General features: G+C 46.7%; 1 protein-coding gene across 1 annotated transcript in view; it reads left to right on the forward strand.

Moving 5' to 3' along the window:
• The first annotated feature begins 3,085 nt into the window (after positions 1-3,085).
• Positions 3,086-15,762, forward strand: part of FAM174B (family with sequence similarity 174, member B) — a 46,990-nt gene continuing 34,313 nt past the window's right edge. The window contains exon 1 of the mRNA XM_006867159.1: positions 3,086-3,414. Within this exon, the coding sequence (XP_006867221.1) occupies positions 3,086-3,414 (329 nt within the window). The remainder of the gene's footprint in view (positions 3,415-15,762) is intronic.

Genomic DNA, 15,762 nt, shown 5'->3' on the forward strand with positions numbered 1-15,762 from the left:
CAGTCTTCGGTCTTTAGTGTCTAATGTATCAATCTGTTCATCAGATGATCTCTAAATTCAGGTGGGGTATGTTCAAGGTCATATTTTGGTTCTTGTTGACTTGTTTTCATTTTCTTCAGCTTCAGCCTGAACTTGCATATGAGCAATTGATGATCTGATCCACAGTCTGCCCCTGGCCTTGTTTTGGATAGATTCTTGCAACAGATATAGTTAATTTGATTTCTCTGTATTCCTCCTGGTGAGTTCCATGTGTATAGTTGTCTTTTATGTAGGTTTAAAAGGTATTTGCCATGAAGAAGTCAGTAATCTTTCAAATTCTATCATGCTATCTCCAGCATCCTTTCTATCACCAAGGCCATATTTTCCAACTACTAATCCTTCCTCTTTGTTTCCAGCCTTTGCATTCCAATCTCCAGTAATTATCAATACATCTTCAATTTCATCATTATTGGTCTTAGTGGTTGGTGTGTAGATTTGAATAGTAGTATTTAACTTGTCTTCCTTGTAGGCATATGGACATTATCCTATTACAGACAGTGTTGTATGTCAAGACAGATCTTGATAATCTCTTTTTGATGAGGAATGCAATGCCATTCCTCTTCAATTTGTCATTCCTGCATAGTAAACCATGTGATTGTTAGATTCAAAATGGCCAATACCAGTCCATTTTAGCTCAATAATGCCTAGGATATCACCAGTTACTCCTCGGAAACCTTATACAGGGTCGCTATGGGTAGGAACCGATTGATAACACTTAACAACAGCAACAATCTCCTATTGAATGTGGACGGGACCTTTGTCTTGCTCCTAACCAACAACAGATAATTGCATAGGCACTGGGATATCATTTAAGGAATGAGGTTGCATACAAAGGTGACACCTGTCCTGCTAGTCCACTCTCTCTGTTGTTTCTTTGGTTTGCAGGCGATGATGAAGCCATGCTTTTGAGGCAGGAAGGCAAGGAACAGAGGGTAGCCCTGACCAACTGCCAGTGGGGAAAAGAAGCCCTCAGTCCAACTGCCTTTTAGAAGCAGAATCCGTTTATTAACTGTGAATGAGCTTAGAATAGGATCTTTCCCCAGTTAAATCTTGAGATGAAACCACAGCCCAGCCAACATCTGGATTGCAATTGGTGAGAGAGCTTGAAGCAGAGGATTCAGTTAACCTGTGGGAGGTTCCTGGCCCACAAACCTGGTGAGAGAAACAAGTGTATTGTAGTCAGATGCTAACATTTAGAGTAATTTATTATACAGGAACAGATATCTGGAGTCCCTGGGTGGTGTAAATAGTTAAGTGCCCCACTGCTAACTGAAAGTTTGTCAGTTCAAACCCACCCCACCCAGATGAAACTTGGAAGAAAGGCCTTAAAAGATCCTTAAAAATCCTATGCAGTACAATTCTAGTCTGCACACTTGGGGTTGCTGTACGTTGGCGCTGATTCTGCTGCAATGAACACAGCAGTAACAGATAATGCGAGTGTCCTGCTATCTTTATTTACTTGTGTTTTTCTCAGTGAACTGTTTCAGGTCATTGAGTCCTTGCCTTCCGGGTTAGCTGTTTGTCCAGTAGAGAATTACCTGCTGAGAGCCATCTTATTGTGGGTGTCTAGTTTCCAGAGAAGTCGTCTGTGACTTCGTCAATTTCCATCTTTGAGTCTGCCGCTAGAACCTCCAAGGCTCCCTGAAGCCTGGAATTCCAGTGAAGGCATGAATGCAGAAATTCTAATTCATAAATGGGGATGCGAACTGCCTGAAAAATTGGAAGCTATGTGATAAAATCTTTTCCAGAGATACTGATACACAAGCATTTAGTAGGACATCACCAATTCACTTCATCTGGAAACAGAGGTATTACTAGGGTGGGTACCAACCAGCAGTAACTAACTCATGGTGCTTCTCTGTGGATGGGTCCAGCCAGGAAACCACCCCCACCTTTACCCGCCTTTGGGGACGGATCCAGCCCTGCCCAGCGCCGGACTCCTCCTCACTCTCAGGGGCCCGGTGAGACCTCCTCTCCCTCTAATGGAGGACACTGCGCTCCATTCACCTGCCCCTGATTGACAGGTGATGGGGGTAGAGAGGGAAAAGGGTGTTTGAAGACTTACTGCACAGGGTGCTGGGTGTCTTGGTGGCCCCTCCCCCTGAGGCACCAGCCCTAAGACGACGCCATCTTTGCGGACCCTGGGGTCATTCGGGTCCCTTTGACAGTGTTGGAATTGTGGTCGGCACACCTCTAGTAACTGAAAGTATCACTTTCCCAATCTGTATAATGGGAATTCACCTCTAAATCGAACGGTCTCTGATTCTTAGTCTGACACAATCTGGGATGTTGCGAATTTAGCCCTGTGGGCTTTAAATCAATTTACACATGGACGATGGAGTTAATGCGCTGGACAGCAAAGTCCGCTTGGACTGCAAGGTCAGTGGTTCGGGCTCACCAGCCGCTCCTTGGAAACCCTGTACAGGGTCGCAATGGATTGGAACTGACTCGACGGCACTTAACAACCATAACAACAACATTAGAGAGCTGCGGATTAATGCTCTGGACTGCTACTCGGTTTGAACCACAAAGTCGGTGGTTCAAACTCACCAGCCTCTCCTTGGAAAACCCATACAGGGTCGCTATGGGTCAGAACTGACTCGACGCAATAACAAACCCGATGTGAGTGGCACTGCACTTAACAACAACAACAACAACAACAAATGGGGTTGTAGGATTCCATGTGATAATAAAACACGTGATATGTTCAGCAAGGAGCCGGCACAAAAGTGAGCCTGCCCTTCACTGCCTCTCCAGAGGTCCCCAGACCCTGGGGATCTGGGCCGCTGGCGGCAGGTGGGGGGCGCATCTCAGCCCGGAGCCCGGTCGCCCGCCCCGCCCACGTGGGGCCGCGGCCCGTCGAATGACTCTGTGCAACGTGTTGGTGGCGGCTGCGGCGCGGGCTCTTCCGGGCGCCACAGCTTCCTGCCAGGCACCGCGCAGCCGCCGCCGCCGCCGCGGGAGCCCCGAGTGCAGCCTGGGCGCGGGTGCGGGACCCAGGCTAGGCCGCGCGCGCCCGCCCGAACCCACGCAAGGAGACCGCACGATGCGCACCGCGCCGCCGCCCTCGCCGCTCCGGCCGCTGCTTCTGCTGCTGCTGCTAGCGCTCCAGTCTGCGCCGGGTCCCCGCGTCTGCAGAGCTGAGTCCGCCGCGGCGCTGCCGCCCGAGTCGGAGCGCCCGGGGCCCGGGAACGCTACTCAGACGGGGCCCGGAGCGGCGGCGGGCGGCCGAAGCAGCTCCAACAGCAGTGGCGAGGCCCTGGTGACCCGCATCTCCAGCCTGCTCCGCGATCTGCCCACCCTAAAGGCAGCTGTCATCGTGGCGTGCACCTTCACCGCCCTGCTAATCGTCTGCTTGCTGCTGCGAGTCTTCAGGTGAGTTCTCTGCTCTGTCTCTCCCCTCCGGGTCAGAGCTCGCGGCCTCGTCAACCTGTTGTCACCGCGCGCCCGTCCCACCTGCACGCACAGGTGCTCTGGATGCGCAACTTCTCTTCAGCCAGAGCAGGGCGTCTTGGGGTGCCCCAGCCAGCAGGGAGGGTGGGGGCGCGGAGTGCACTCATTTGTTTGTCCCTTGATACACAGTTTAGGAATTTTCTCCACATTCCTTAAAGATGGATCTCATAAGTGTCGAAATGTTGCGTACCATTTATTAATTTTCTGCTGATGCTTGACACTAACATAGTTCTCCCAGTTCTGACAACCTAACACAGCATTGGTTTATATGCCCATTTCACAGATGAGAAAACAGTTCCCAGAGAGGTCTGGTGGCTTAGTTAACGAAACTCAGGTGGTGGAGCTGAGATTCGAACCCGGATCTGCCTAACTTTAATCTTACCCTTCCACTCTCTAACATCGGTGGCTGCCTCTCACCTCCGCCTTCCTTGTTTCTTTTCCTCTGAACTGCTATGAAAAGAAACTCTTCCTAATGCTGGGGGCTGAAACTGGACTCTGGATGGTTGGTGGGAGGGGGTGGTGTGGGTGTAAGGGGGAGAGATGAACACACAGAGGACGCTCTTGTGTCCATGCCTGACTGGGCTTCCCCAGTGTAGACCTACAGGAGGGTGAAGTATTTTGGACAAAAACTGGTCAGCCCACATCGAGGCTTTGGAAAGTTGTTTAAGTTCTGGGTCCCTGTGGAGAGTGCGTCTGGAATTAGGGAGATGACTTGAGTCCCTGGAATAGAGGGGCCGAGGGAAGCACAGGAGGCCCTTTCCTGTCAGGAGGACTTTTCTCCCCAATGTCTGAGAAATCTTGTTTGTGCAGGACATGAACCATATGGGTTCTGTTAGTCCAGGCAGTTGCAGGGCAATCTGGGTGTGTGCGTCAATTCTTCTAAGCACATTCCCTCCCCTTCCGAGTGTGTACACTGTGCTTGGCTGTTTGATCAGCTGTTGCAGGTGTGGGGCTGGAGGCTTACTCTCCTGAAGAAGCAGAAACCAGACCTGGGAAAGAGAGAGTTGTGAGGTTGGCTGGCGTGATGTGGAACCAAGATAGTCCCCTCTGGGTCCACTGGATCAAATGCCATTGCTTGTAAGAAAGCTGAGAGAGGGCTGTGATGCATATTCACCCCATCATCCCGGTCTGGATCACCCTGACGCTCTTCAGGTGTTGAGTGGCCCCTTCCCTTCCCTTGTATTGCCCTTGTTCCTTTTCCATGTACAAACTTCCGCGCTCTCTGTAGCCAGTTCAAACTCATTGATTGGTTTAGCGTTCAAGGCCATTCTGGTCTTGCAACCCTTCTTGAAGACATCACCCACCCCTTTCAAGACTCCCCTCTCACCTGGTGCTCCATCCCTGTTTTCCCCTGCTAGTTTGGGCTTCCTGCTCTGAGGCCAGTTCCTGAAGCCAAGATGGCTCCCAGTCACCAAGACCCAAATGCCATGTTCCTTCTTCTGCACGGACATCCCAGTATGGCGATTACTTCCTTCTCTGACCTCCCCCAGGCCTAGCTTTGTGCATCCTTTAGTACAGTCCTTATCCGGTGCCCAGCTCCTATCCTCAGCAGAGAGAAAGCTGTAGCAGGTGGGGCTGTCCAGTGTGGTCATCTTTTCTCTCCACTGTCCACAAGCTTGGCAGTCAGCAGGACACTTTGCAGTACTGAGTTCCTGAGGGTTCAGTTGGAGTAGATGTTAATGTCTAGGGAAGCTCTGTGCCTGTAGATTAGAAACATTTAGCTCAAAATAGGCCACCAAACCCACAAGGACGTGTACTTTTTAAGAAGGTATTTGAACTATTTCTCTAGTCTGCTCTCTATTACCCAGCAATGGGGGAGAAGAGAAAGCAGCGTGCAGCCAGATGTGAGGGGACGGAGCTGTATGTTTGAACTCGGGAGCCAGGAGTTAGGCCTGGGAGGGAGGGGTCCTTGTTTGCTTGGGTGTGGAGTGTTGAAAGAAGGCCAGGACTTCACAGGAGAGGTCACTGGTGGAACCAATTAACCACCTTTTCCGGGGAAGGACTCTATGCGAGGGCAAGCCTTAGGTGCCACCCTGGTTTCTGATACCAAGAAGAACCCATAGAGCTTTATAGCTGGGAGAGGCCTTTATGAGGCACAGATGCCACGAACACCCCAGAGAGTGGGATATGGTATTCCATGAGATTCTAGAACATTCTAGAAGTCTGTGGTCAAGGTAGGGCCAGCGTCCCTCTGTGTTATTCAGTGGTCTCTGCTTGGTAGGTGGGCTGGTTTCCTTTGGACCCACTTCTTCCATCTCCGTCAGCGTGCAGTATCAAGTCCTTACCATTCTGCCACCCAAGACTCCCAGGGCACACCACTTTCCCCCAACAGAACTTCAATACGTGGCCACTCCTCCTCCCTAGGTTTCCTCCCGCCCCGTCTCTCCTGAGTTTGCAGTGTCCTTTGGGTGGTTTTTCCGCCGCCACCCTTGTCCTTGTTCCACGTCATTCTCCCTGATATCGTCCTATGTGGTGCTGTGGGTTAATGTACTGGACTGCAAGGTCATTTGAATCGCAAGGTCGGTGGTTCAAACTCACCAGCCGCTCCTCTGAAACCCTACATAGGTTCACTATGAGGCAGAACAGACTCCACGGCACATAACAGCTACCACCAATTATCCCTCCAAGTCCAAACTGCTCAACATCAGCAAAACTGGTTCTTCCTGGTCAGGCCCCGCCTCCTCACTCTCAAGCTTCCTTTCTGGGCTCTCTCCAGGACCCCTCTGCCCGCTGTGCCACCCCAGCTGAACTTTAGGGGTCCTAAAGGTACCATAGGAACAGGCCTGAGTGTCTTGTTCCTCTCTATCTTGTGTGTGGAGTAGTCACCTTTACCACCAAGATCACCCCCACCCCTGCAAAAAAAAAAAAAAAGAAAAAGAAGAAACAAAAACGGAAACCTGTTGCCACTGATTAGGTCCAACTAATCCTGACCCCTTACCACAGTGCTGAACTGCTCCATAGAATCTTTTTTTTTTTTCCTACAATCTTTACAGATGCAAACCTCTAGCCTTTTCCTTCCTGACACTGCTGGGTGGATTCAAACAGCCACCCTTTAGGCTAGTGTTGTTGTTGTTAAGTGTCCTCGAGTCCGTTCCAACTCATAGCAACTCCGTATAGGGGGTCCAAGGAGCAGGTGGTGAGATTGAACTGCCAACTTTGTAGTTAGCAGTCTGATACTTGTCCTACAGTGCCACGCCAGCTGTTGTTTTTGTTAAGTGCTGTTGAATCAGTTCTGACTCATAGTGACCCTGTATAGGCTTTCCGAGGAGCAGCTGGTGGGTTTGAACTGCTGACTTTGTGGTCCTCAGTCCAGTGCTGATCCTACAGTGCCACTACCAAGACTCCAGAGCCAGCTAATTGCCACTTTTGTCTCCTACCCTGGTAGGTCCCTTTGTGCTCCAAACACAGCTTTGGTGGCACTATGGGTCAGGTGCTAGACTGTTCACCAGTTGATGAATCCCCAGCCACGCTGTTCAAACCCCCAGCCACGCTGTAGAAGAAAGATGGGCTATGTGTTCCTGTACAAATGTGCAGACTTGGGAACCCTACAGAGGGTCTCTGTGAGTCAGAACCAATTTGGTGGCAGTGTTTTTTTTCTTACAGTGTCTAGAAGGTGGCTGAATTATTGCAGGTGGAGTCCTGGTCCTCACCTTCAGTGTCCCTTAACATCTATTGTGGCACCAGGCACACACTGACATTTAATTAGGATAATTTTAGCAAGTGAATGCAGAACTTACAAATATTTTACAGTGCTGAAGTTTCTCAAAATGTCCTCTGATTAGACAAATGGTGCTGGGAACCTTTGAAGTAGGAATATTTAGCCATGGCTTCCCCCCACCCCCACCCCTCTTTTTCTTTCTTTTTTTTAATGAACACTTTATTGAGTTTTGTTGACATTTTACACAGCAAGTGAGGTTCCCAGTTGAGAATTTCCACACTCACTGTTCAGTGACTTTAGTTACGTGTCTCGCACTGTGCTCTTTAATTGTGCCCTCTTTGTTTCCGCCCATTGCTCTGGCTTCCCTGCTGCTTTATCTTTTCAGCTTTGCTTTGGAGAAATTGGTGACCTTTCTCATACTGATAGTATTAAATAGGGCACTGATCTTACAAGGGACAGAACCTTTATTTTGTATACCGCTCAGATAGGCTCGGTTGTAGGTTTCAAGAGTGTGTCAGGGTAACAGTGTCGGGGAGTCTCCTGTTGTTTGCTCTTCCGGTTTGTCTGTTTTTTAAATAAGGATTTAGGTTCTGCTCAGTATTTTTCTCCCATCCTATCTGGGACCGACTGTTGTGGTCCTGTTCAGAAGGATCTATGTTGGTAGCTGGTCACCATCCAGTTCTTCTGGTCTCAGCATAGATGACATTGTGACTTGTGTAGACATGTTACCTCTCTGCCGTATGGCTGCTTTCTTACTGTTTTACTCCTCGGTGAGTAAGACCCATGGGTGTGTTGGAGATGGTCATTCGTGGCCCTTTGTTTCCTGAACAGGGTAGATCAAGGGAGATACTGTTGTTAAGTGGAGTTGATTCTCACCCATAGTGACCCTATATAAGGTTTCCAAGGAGCAGCTGGTGAGCTTGAACCACTGACCTTGCAGTTCAGACGTCTTTGCAGTCTGACGCATTAGCCCACAGCACCACACTAGGACTCCAAAGGGGGATGAGTATGGCCTTATTGCTTATAAAAGGTCGCTATGAGTTGGTACTGACTCAATGGCACCTAACAACAACAACAACAACAATTCTGCTTGTCCCCTTTTCCTGATGGAGCCACATTACCAGATAACAGAAAAGAATCTGGATTTAGGAGAACTGTCAAAATTAGAAGCAAAGAATATGCATCGCAGTGAAAAAATCCGTGAATACCTTTAGCCAAGCAATTCCATTTCTAAGGCACGCATAGTTACACACCCACACCTCCTCTTTGCTTCTGATTTTACTAATTAGCAGGGGAAACAACACATCTGTATTGATGCCTATAGTAGTTCTGTTTTATAGTGAAAGGCTTACGTAGCCTAAGTATCCACACTTGAGCATTAGTTAAAGAAATTATTGTAATGTTTACAGTAGAATACGATGACATTGGTAAAATATTTACCATGTGGCGCTGTGGGATAATGCACTGGGCTGCAAGGTCTGTTTGAACAGCAAGGTTGGCGGTTCAAATTCACCAGCCACTCTTCGGAAACTTAATACAGGGTTGCTATGAGTCCGAACTAACTCAGCGGTACTTAGCAATGACAACACATGTCATTGAGGAGCCCTGGTGGCACAGTGTTTAAGCACTCAAGTGCTGACTGAAAGTTCAGTGATTTGAGCCCACCAGCTGCTCAGCAGGAGATGGATGAGGCAGTCTGTTTCTGGATGGATTTACAGCCTTAGAAACCCTGTGGGGCAGTTCTCCTCTGTCCTGTGGGATGCTGTGAGTGGTAATTGCCTCGTCTTGGTGGCAGTGTTGAGTGAAACAGGTTACAGACCAGCATTTGTAAACAGTCTATTTGAATAGATTATTACACATATTGTACATACACATATTACATCATGTGTCTATGTATGAATGTGTGAAGATACACATGTGTCAGTGTGGGGATTCTTTCTCCATTTATTATTCATTGTTGCTGTTGCTGAGTCCTGTCAAGTGGGTTCGATTCATAGCCACCCTAGGTAGGGTTTCCAAGGAGCTGCTAGTGAGTTTGAACCACCGACTTGCGGTTCAAGCCAACCTAATGGTCCCGTGTTTATCCTACAGCGCCACCTACAGCAGGACTCTGCATGTTAGTCATTGTTGTTAAGTGTTGTTGGGTCCGTTCTGACCCATAGTGACCCTGTATGGGGTTTCTGAGGAGCAGCTGGTGAGCTTGAACCGCTGACCTTGCAGTTCAAACGGCTTTGCAGTCTGGCGCATTATTAAATACTTCTAAATTGTCTGAATTTGTCTACAGTGAGCATGTCTTTATTGCTTTTCCCTGTGTGTGTGTTGGGCTCCTTGATGCCTCGTTGGACACGTCTTCTTGAGAACTTACACAAAAGTGTCTGAGTGTGTATCTAGGAGTGGGATTTCGGGGACACAGGAGTATTCAGACTTAATTTCCTAGAGTATGTACCAGTTTACACCACACCCAAAATGCCTGAGGGGTCTTGCATCACATCCTAGCCAACATTTGGTATTATCCAACCTTCTAACTTGTCCCTCTTAGATGGGTGTACTTTGGTATCCCATTGCTTTGTTTTGCATCTCTTGATTGCCTACTGAGCTTGGGCAGTATGCTTCAAAAAGTCCACGGAAACATGGGATGAAAAGATAATGTAATTTGTTCACAAACTTTTCAAAGCCCTCTTGTATTAGTTGATCAGATTTCTTCTTTTTCAGAAATTATTTGCCATGTTTTTTTGCCTGTAATGTGCCCATGTAAACAATGAGTGCATGCGTATGACACATATCACACATAGGAAGCTAATGCATGGGGGTTGCATGGTTTGCAAAAATCGATAGGATGCACATATTGCATAAAAATACATTACACACTTGCCATTTAATAAAAAAGAGTAACTTTTTTTTTTTTTTTTTAAAGTTACCATGTTTGGCTCCTAACTGAGAGGTTGGAGGTCTAAGCCCAGCAAACGTTCCTTGGAAGAGAGGCCTGGAAATCTATTTCCGAAAAATCAGCCTTTCAGAACCCCGTGGAGCACAGTTCTACTCTGAGTGAACTTGTTGGCAACTGGTTGGTTGGTTGGTGGGTTATTTTTACTGTGGCCAAAATTGGAAGGAAAGAAAGACTGTATAGAGACAGAGTGCTCTTTGGTGAGGGTAGGTGTGTGAGCAGTCCTGCTGAGCATCAAATGGGGTGGCCCCCCTCAATCTGCTATTTGACACGTTTGTACAGGGCTTGTGAGAGCTGGAAGGGACTCAGCAGAGAGGCAGTGTCTAGGAAATAGAAAACTCTTATGTCTCCTGATTGTCGGATGTCAGGAAACATCTGGTGGGGTGGTTCACAGTAACACTTAGAATCCAATGGCCACTGTTGGCAATACCTTTTGTCCACGTGTCCTCTTTGAGATCTGGGAGGGTCTGACATTACTGCGTGGCCTCTTAGGCACTGGGAGGGGGCATGGTACAGAAACTACCACCTCGAGGCCATGGCTTCTTCTCCTCTGGGGATCCCGCCCCAGTTTTTGGCAAAGCTCCCAGCTCTGCTGCCTGGCCATGTTTCTCCCAGATCTCATTTGGATGCATGCCAGCCACTTTTTATTTCAAAATCTCTGCAATTCCTCTTATCAGGAAGGAGTTTTCTGGGGTTTGGGATGGATTCAGGTGAGTTGATACTGTCCAGCTTTCCCACGAGGACCCGTGGCCATGATCCATGCAGCTGTGGATCAGGCTCTGTATTGAAGCTCAGTGGATTTATTAAGTTAGGACTCTGAAAAGGAATAATATTCCTGCTTCTCCTGGGTTTTTAAAAATTTCCATCATGTGTATGTCATTACATGTGTAATAAAATCTATTTAAAAGAAACAATAAAAGCTTAATGCTTTTAAGATTTAGGGAAAGTTACAATCCTAATTTTTTTAAAAAAAACTTCCTCGTTAACCAAAACCAAAGCGGTTGGCGTCCAGTGGGTTCTGACTCACGGTGCCCCCACATGTGTGTCACAGGAGCTCTGGACTCCACAGGACTTACATCAATGGCTCAGTTTTGTTTTTTGTTTTTGAAGTAAATAACCAGGTCTTTCTTACAAGGAGCCTCTGGGTGGATTCGAACTATTAACCTTTTTGTCAGTAGAACAGTTAATGATTTGCACCAGCAGAAACTCCTCTTCCTTATTAATATATCAATATTATTTTAATAAAAAATATCGTCATGTATCATCAAGTTGATTCCAACTCATAGTGACCCTTTGTTGTTGCTAAGTGCTGTTGAGTCAGTTCCAACTCATAGCGACCCTTGTACAAGGTTTCCAATGAGCAGTTCGTGACTTTGAACTGACCTTGTGGTTCAAACCAACGTTGTGGTCCAGTGCTTATCCTACAGTGCCAGACCTGGCTCCGGTGTCCCTATGTGGCACAGTAGAATTGCCCCATAGGGTTTCCAAAGCCGTGATCGCTATGGCCAGAATCCTGGTGGTTAAGATATTTGACTGGAAACTGAAAGATTGGTTGTTCAAACCCATTAGCAACTCACCAGGAGAAAGATGTGGCAGGTTGCTTCTGTCAATATCTGCTCTGAATACATTCGCCTTTTCTTGTGTTTTTAGATAAGTGAGATCATACAATAGCTTTCCTTTTTTTTTGTTGATGGATTTATTTTGCTCAGCATAACGTCTTTCAGCTTCACCAATATTGTAGCATGGATCAAGACTTACTCACTTCTACTGGAACTGTCAGCTGCTCCTTGAAAACCCTAGACAGGGGTCGCTATGGGTCGGAATCGACACGATGGCAGTTAACAACAACTATTCTAGTTCTAGTCCACTGTTTGTATGGATTTTGTTTATCCATTCTTCTGTTGATGGGCATTCGGGTTGTGTCCACATTTTGGCTTTTGTGGATAGTACTGCAGTGAACATTGGTGTGCAGTTCTCCGAGTCTCTGCTTTCAAGTCTTAGGTGTCGATCTAGGAATCAATCTAGTTGTACGATAGTTCTGGCTTTGTTTTTTTGAGAACTCACCACACTGCATTCCACAGTAGCTGTGCCATTTTGCATCCCCAGCAGCAATGGGAAGGGGCCTGGTTCCCCCACATCCTTGCCAACGTTTGTTATTTCCTCGATTTTGTCTTCCTTTTATTGTAGTCATCCAGTGGGAGTGCAGTGGCATCACATTGTGGTGGGATTTGTGTCTCTCTGATGACTAATGACTGAACATCTTCTCATGTGGTTGGTGGTCATTTGAATGTCCTCTTGGGTGAAATAGCTACTCAAGTCCTTTGTCCATTTTATGATTGGGTTAGCTTCCTGTTGTTGACTGGCTGAAGTTCTGTCTATATTTTAGTTAGTAGACTTTTGTCAGTTATATGGATTTGTAGCTTATTTTTTCACTTTTGATGAATAAATTTTTAAAATTTTCATGAGGTTCCTTCATTTACTCCATTTTTTGCTCTTTGTGATTCTGTGATTATATTAGGTAATCCATTGCATAAGATGTATCTAATAGACTTGCCCTTGCTTGTTTTGCTAGGGATTTTATGGTGTGGCACTATAGGCTAAGCACTGAACCACAAGATTGGTTTGAACTGTAAGGTTGGCAGTTCAAATCCACTAGCCGCTCCTCGGGAACCCTACACAGGGTCGCTATGAGTTGGAACCAACTTAAAGGCACTAAAACAACAATGAGCAAGTTGGCACATTTAGGCCCTTAATCAATCTTGATTTGTGTCTGAGTGTGGTGTGAAGCAGGGATCCTGTGCCATTCTTCTGCATGTGGAAATCCAGTTTCCCAGCACAATTATTGAAGAGGCTTTTTCCTTTGTCAAAAGTCCATTGATCATAGATGTGTGGGTTTATTTCTGGACTCTCAATTCTATTCCATTGGTCTTTGCATGCATTGTTAAATCAGTGTCAGGCTGTTTTGATTATGGTAGCTGTATATTGTTAAGTGCTATCAAATTGGTTCCAACTCATAGCGATCTGGTATAGGGTTCCCTAGGAGCAGCTGGTGGGTTTGAACTTCTGACCTGTGGTTAGTAGCCTAGTGCTTATCCTACAGTGCCACATCAGGATCCCTGTAGCTATATTGTTGTTGTTGGTAAGTGCTGTTGAGTCGGTTCCGACTAATAGAGATCTGAGGAGCAGTTGGTGAGTTTGAACTGCCGATCTTGTGGTTCAACCTCACCTTGAGGTTGAATGCTTATCCTATGGAGCACACCAGGACTGTAGCTGTATTTGTTGTTGTTGTTGTTATTAAGTGCCATCCAGTGGGCTCTGACCCATAGTGACTCTGTATAGGGCTTCCGAGGACTAGCTGGCGAGCTTGAACTGCCAACCTTGCAGTTCAAACTGACTTTGCAGTCTAGTGCATTAACCCACAGCGCCACACCAAGACCAAGAAGTGTGATTCTTCCGACTTTGTTTTTCTCTTTCAGCATAGTTTTAACTACTGGGTCTTCTTGCCATTCAATATACAGTTGAGGATTGTTTTTTTTTTTTTTGTTGTTGTTTTTTTTCATTTCTGTAAAGAAGGCTGTTGGAATTTTGATCCAACTTATGTTGAATCTCACATTTCATTTTATATGCCCCAGTGAAGAAAGAATATAAAACAAACCTGATACAACAAAAATCCACACTAAAAAAAATATGGGTATGCCTTTGATTCAATTCTCTACTCATAAAACAACAACTACAAAAACACTATTGCATATGGTTAGAATAAACTAGTCTCTGGTGTGGTTTTCAACTGGGGAAAACTCCAGGGGTCATTTGGCAAATTTTGGAGATATTTTTGATTGTCAGGAGTTGGGGTGTATGTATTACTGGTCAAGGACCCTGCTGAACATCCCAAAGCAGAGAATTTGGCAGTCAGAATGTCAAGGGTGCCGAGGCTAAGAAATCCTCAGACTCTTGGCTAAGGGTCCTCTTTGGTGTCTGCTAGTGGGCAGCCTGTAGAACTTTCCTGAACATCCGTTTCCACCAAATGGGCTCTGGGCTGTTTAGCATGAGATCGTGTTAAACTGCCTCTGACTCCCCTTTCAGCAGCCAAGTGCCCTGCTGTATTCAAGGACACGATTCTGAATACAGATGCAATTGACAGTCAAGCTTTTGGTCTTGCTTCTGCCCATAAGTGAGTATACAGCATATGGTCAAAATAGACCGACAGGTGTACCTGCCTCAGAGCCTCTTTAAAATGAAATTGTTGGCTCTTTCATCTGAATGAGCCTCTTCTCCGGCCCCCTCCCCATCCCCCTCATAGGACTCGGCGCTGACTACTAAATCCCCTTGTTATCAGCCCATAGGGACCTGGTGCCCACTCTGAGTCCTATTGGACTGGAAAGAGAGGAAAACCCCTTTTTAATTGAGCCCCGAGCCTCTGGCTTATGTGGCTTTACTTGTAAGAACTCCTGCTTGTGGGCCTTTGTGTTTGGAAGTCTTTGCAAACGCAGGTATTTCTTGAGATGGGATCACATCTTGGAGTCCAGTGGTGTGGGGACCGAGGGAGCATGTCAGGGGAGGAATCCCCTGGGGTTTCAGCATAGAAGGTGCCTAGCCATACCAGAAACCCCACACATGGGAGGCTTTAAAGAACAGAGATTTATGTTCTGTACAGTTCTGGTAGCGTAGTGGTTATCAGTCGGGCTGGGAACCACATGGTCAGAAGTTCGAAACTATCAGCTGTTCTGCGGGAGAAAGATGAGGCGTTCTGCTCCCGTAAAGATTTACAGCCTCGGAAACCTTGTTCAGGGTCACTATGGGTCAGAACCGACTCCACGGCACTTAACAACAACACCAACAACAGTTCTGGAAGTGGAATGTCCAAATCAGCGTCCTGGCTGCACCAGTTTCTTCCTGGTCTGTAGCCCTTGATTCCTTGGGCTTCTTCCACTTGTAGACAGTTTTCACCTGGGGTATGTCTCCCCCCATGTGAATATCTCTGTGTCTACTCTACTCTTTTCTATAACTCAGGAGTGATTAGATTTAAACCTAACTTACTATGGTAGTTAAGGTTTTGTGTCAACTTGACTGGATGAGGATTCTCAGTGGTTTAGCAGTTTAGACATAATATTTCCCCATGCTGAGCTCTAATATAATGTAATCTTTCCCCATGGCATGGTTCGATGTGATCATCTCTGGTCTGATGTAATTACCCTTTGTGTTGTAAATCTTTACGTCTAGGATGTTGATGAGGTCGGGTGCAGCCTACAGGATGAAGCTGTGTCTTGAGTGAGTCTCTTTTGAGATTTAAAAGGGGAGAGAGAGTGAGCGGGGAAGGGGGACCTGCTGCCATCAAGAACAAAGTGTCAGCAGTGGAGTGTGTGCTTTGTACCTGTGGTTCCCGCATGTGAAGATTGAAAGATTGATGCCAAGACACATTCCAAAGAATGCTGAGTCTACAGATGCTGACAGGAGACAGGAGCCCACCAAGAGAGAAAGGCTTTCCCTAGAGCCGGCTCTCTGAATAGGACGTCTAGCCTCCTAAATGGTGATACAGTAAATTTCTGTTTCTTGAAGCCATTCACTTGTGGTATTTCTGTTACAGCTGCAATAGAGAACTAAGACAGCTACTTACTGTTGGTCTTAGGTGCCGCAGAGTCCATACCAGCTCATAGCGACCCTCTGCACA

The sequence above is a fragment of the Chrysochloris asiatica genome, unplaced genomic scaffold (assembly GCF_000296735.1).
Source record: "Chrysochloris asiatica unplaced genomic scaffold, ChrAsi1.0 scaffold00101, whole genome shotgun sequence".
Taxonomy (NCBI): Eukaryota; Metazoa; Chordata; class Mammalia; order Afrosoricida; family Chrysochloridae; genus Chrysochloris; species Chrysochloris asiatica.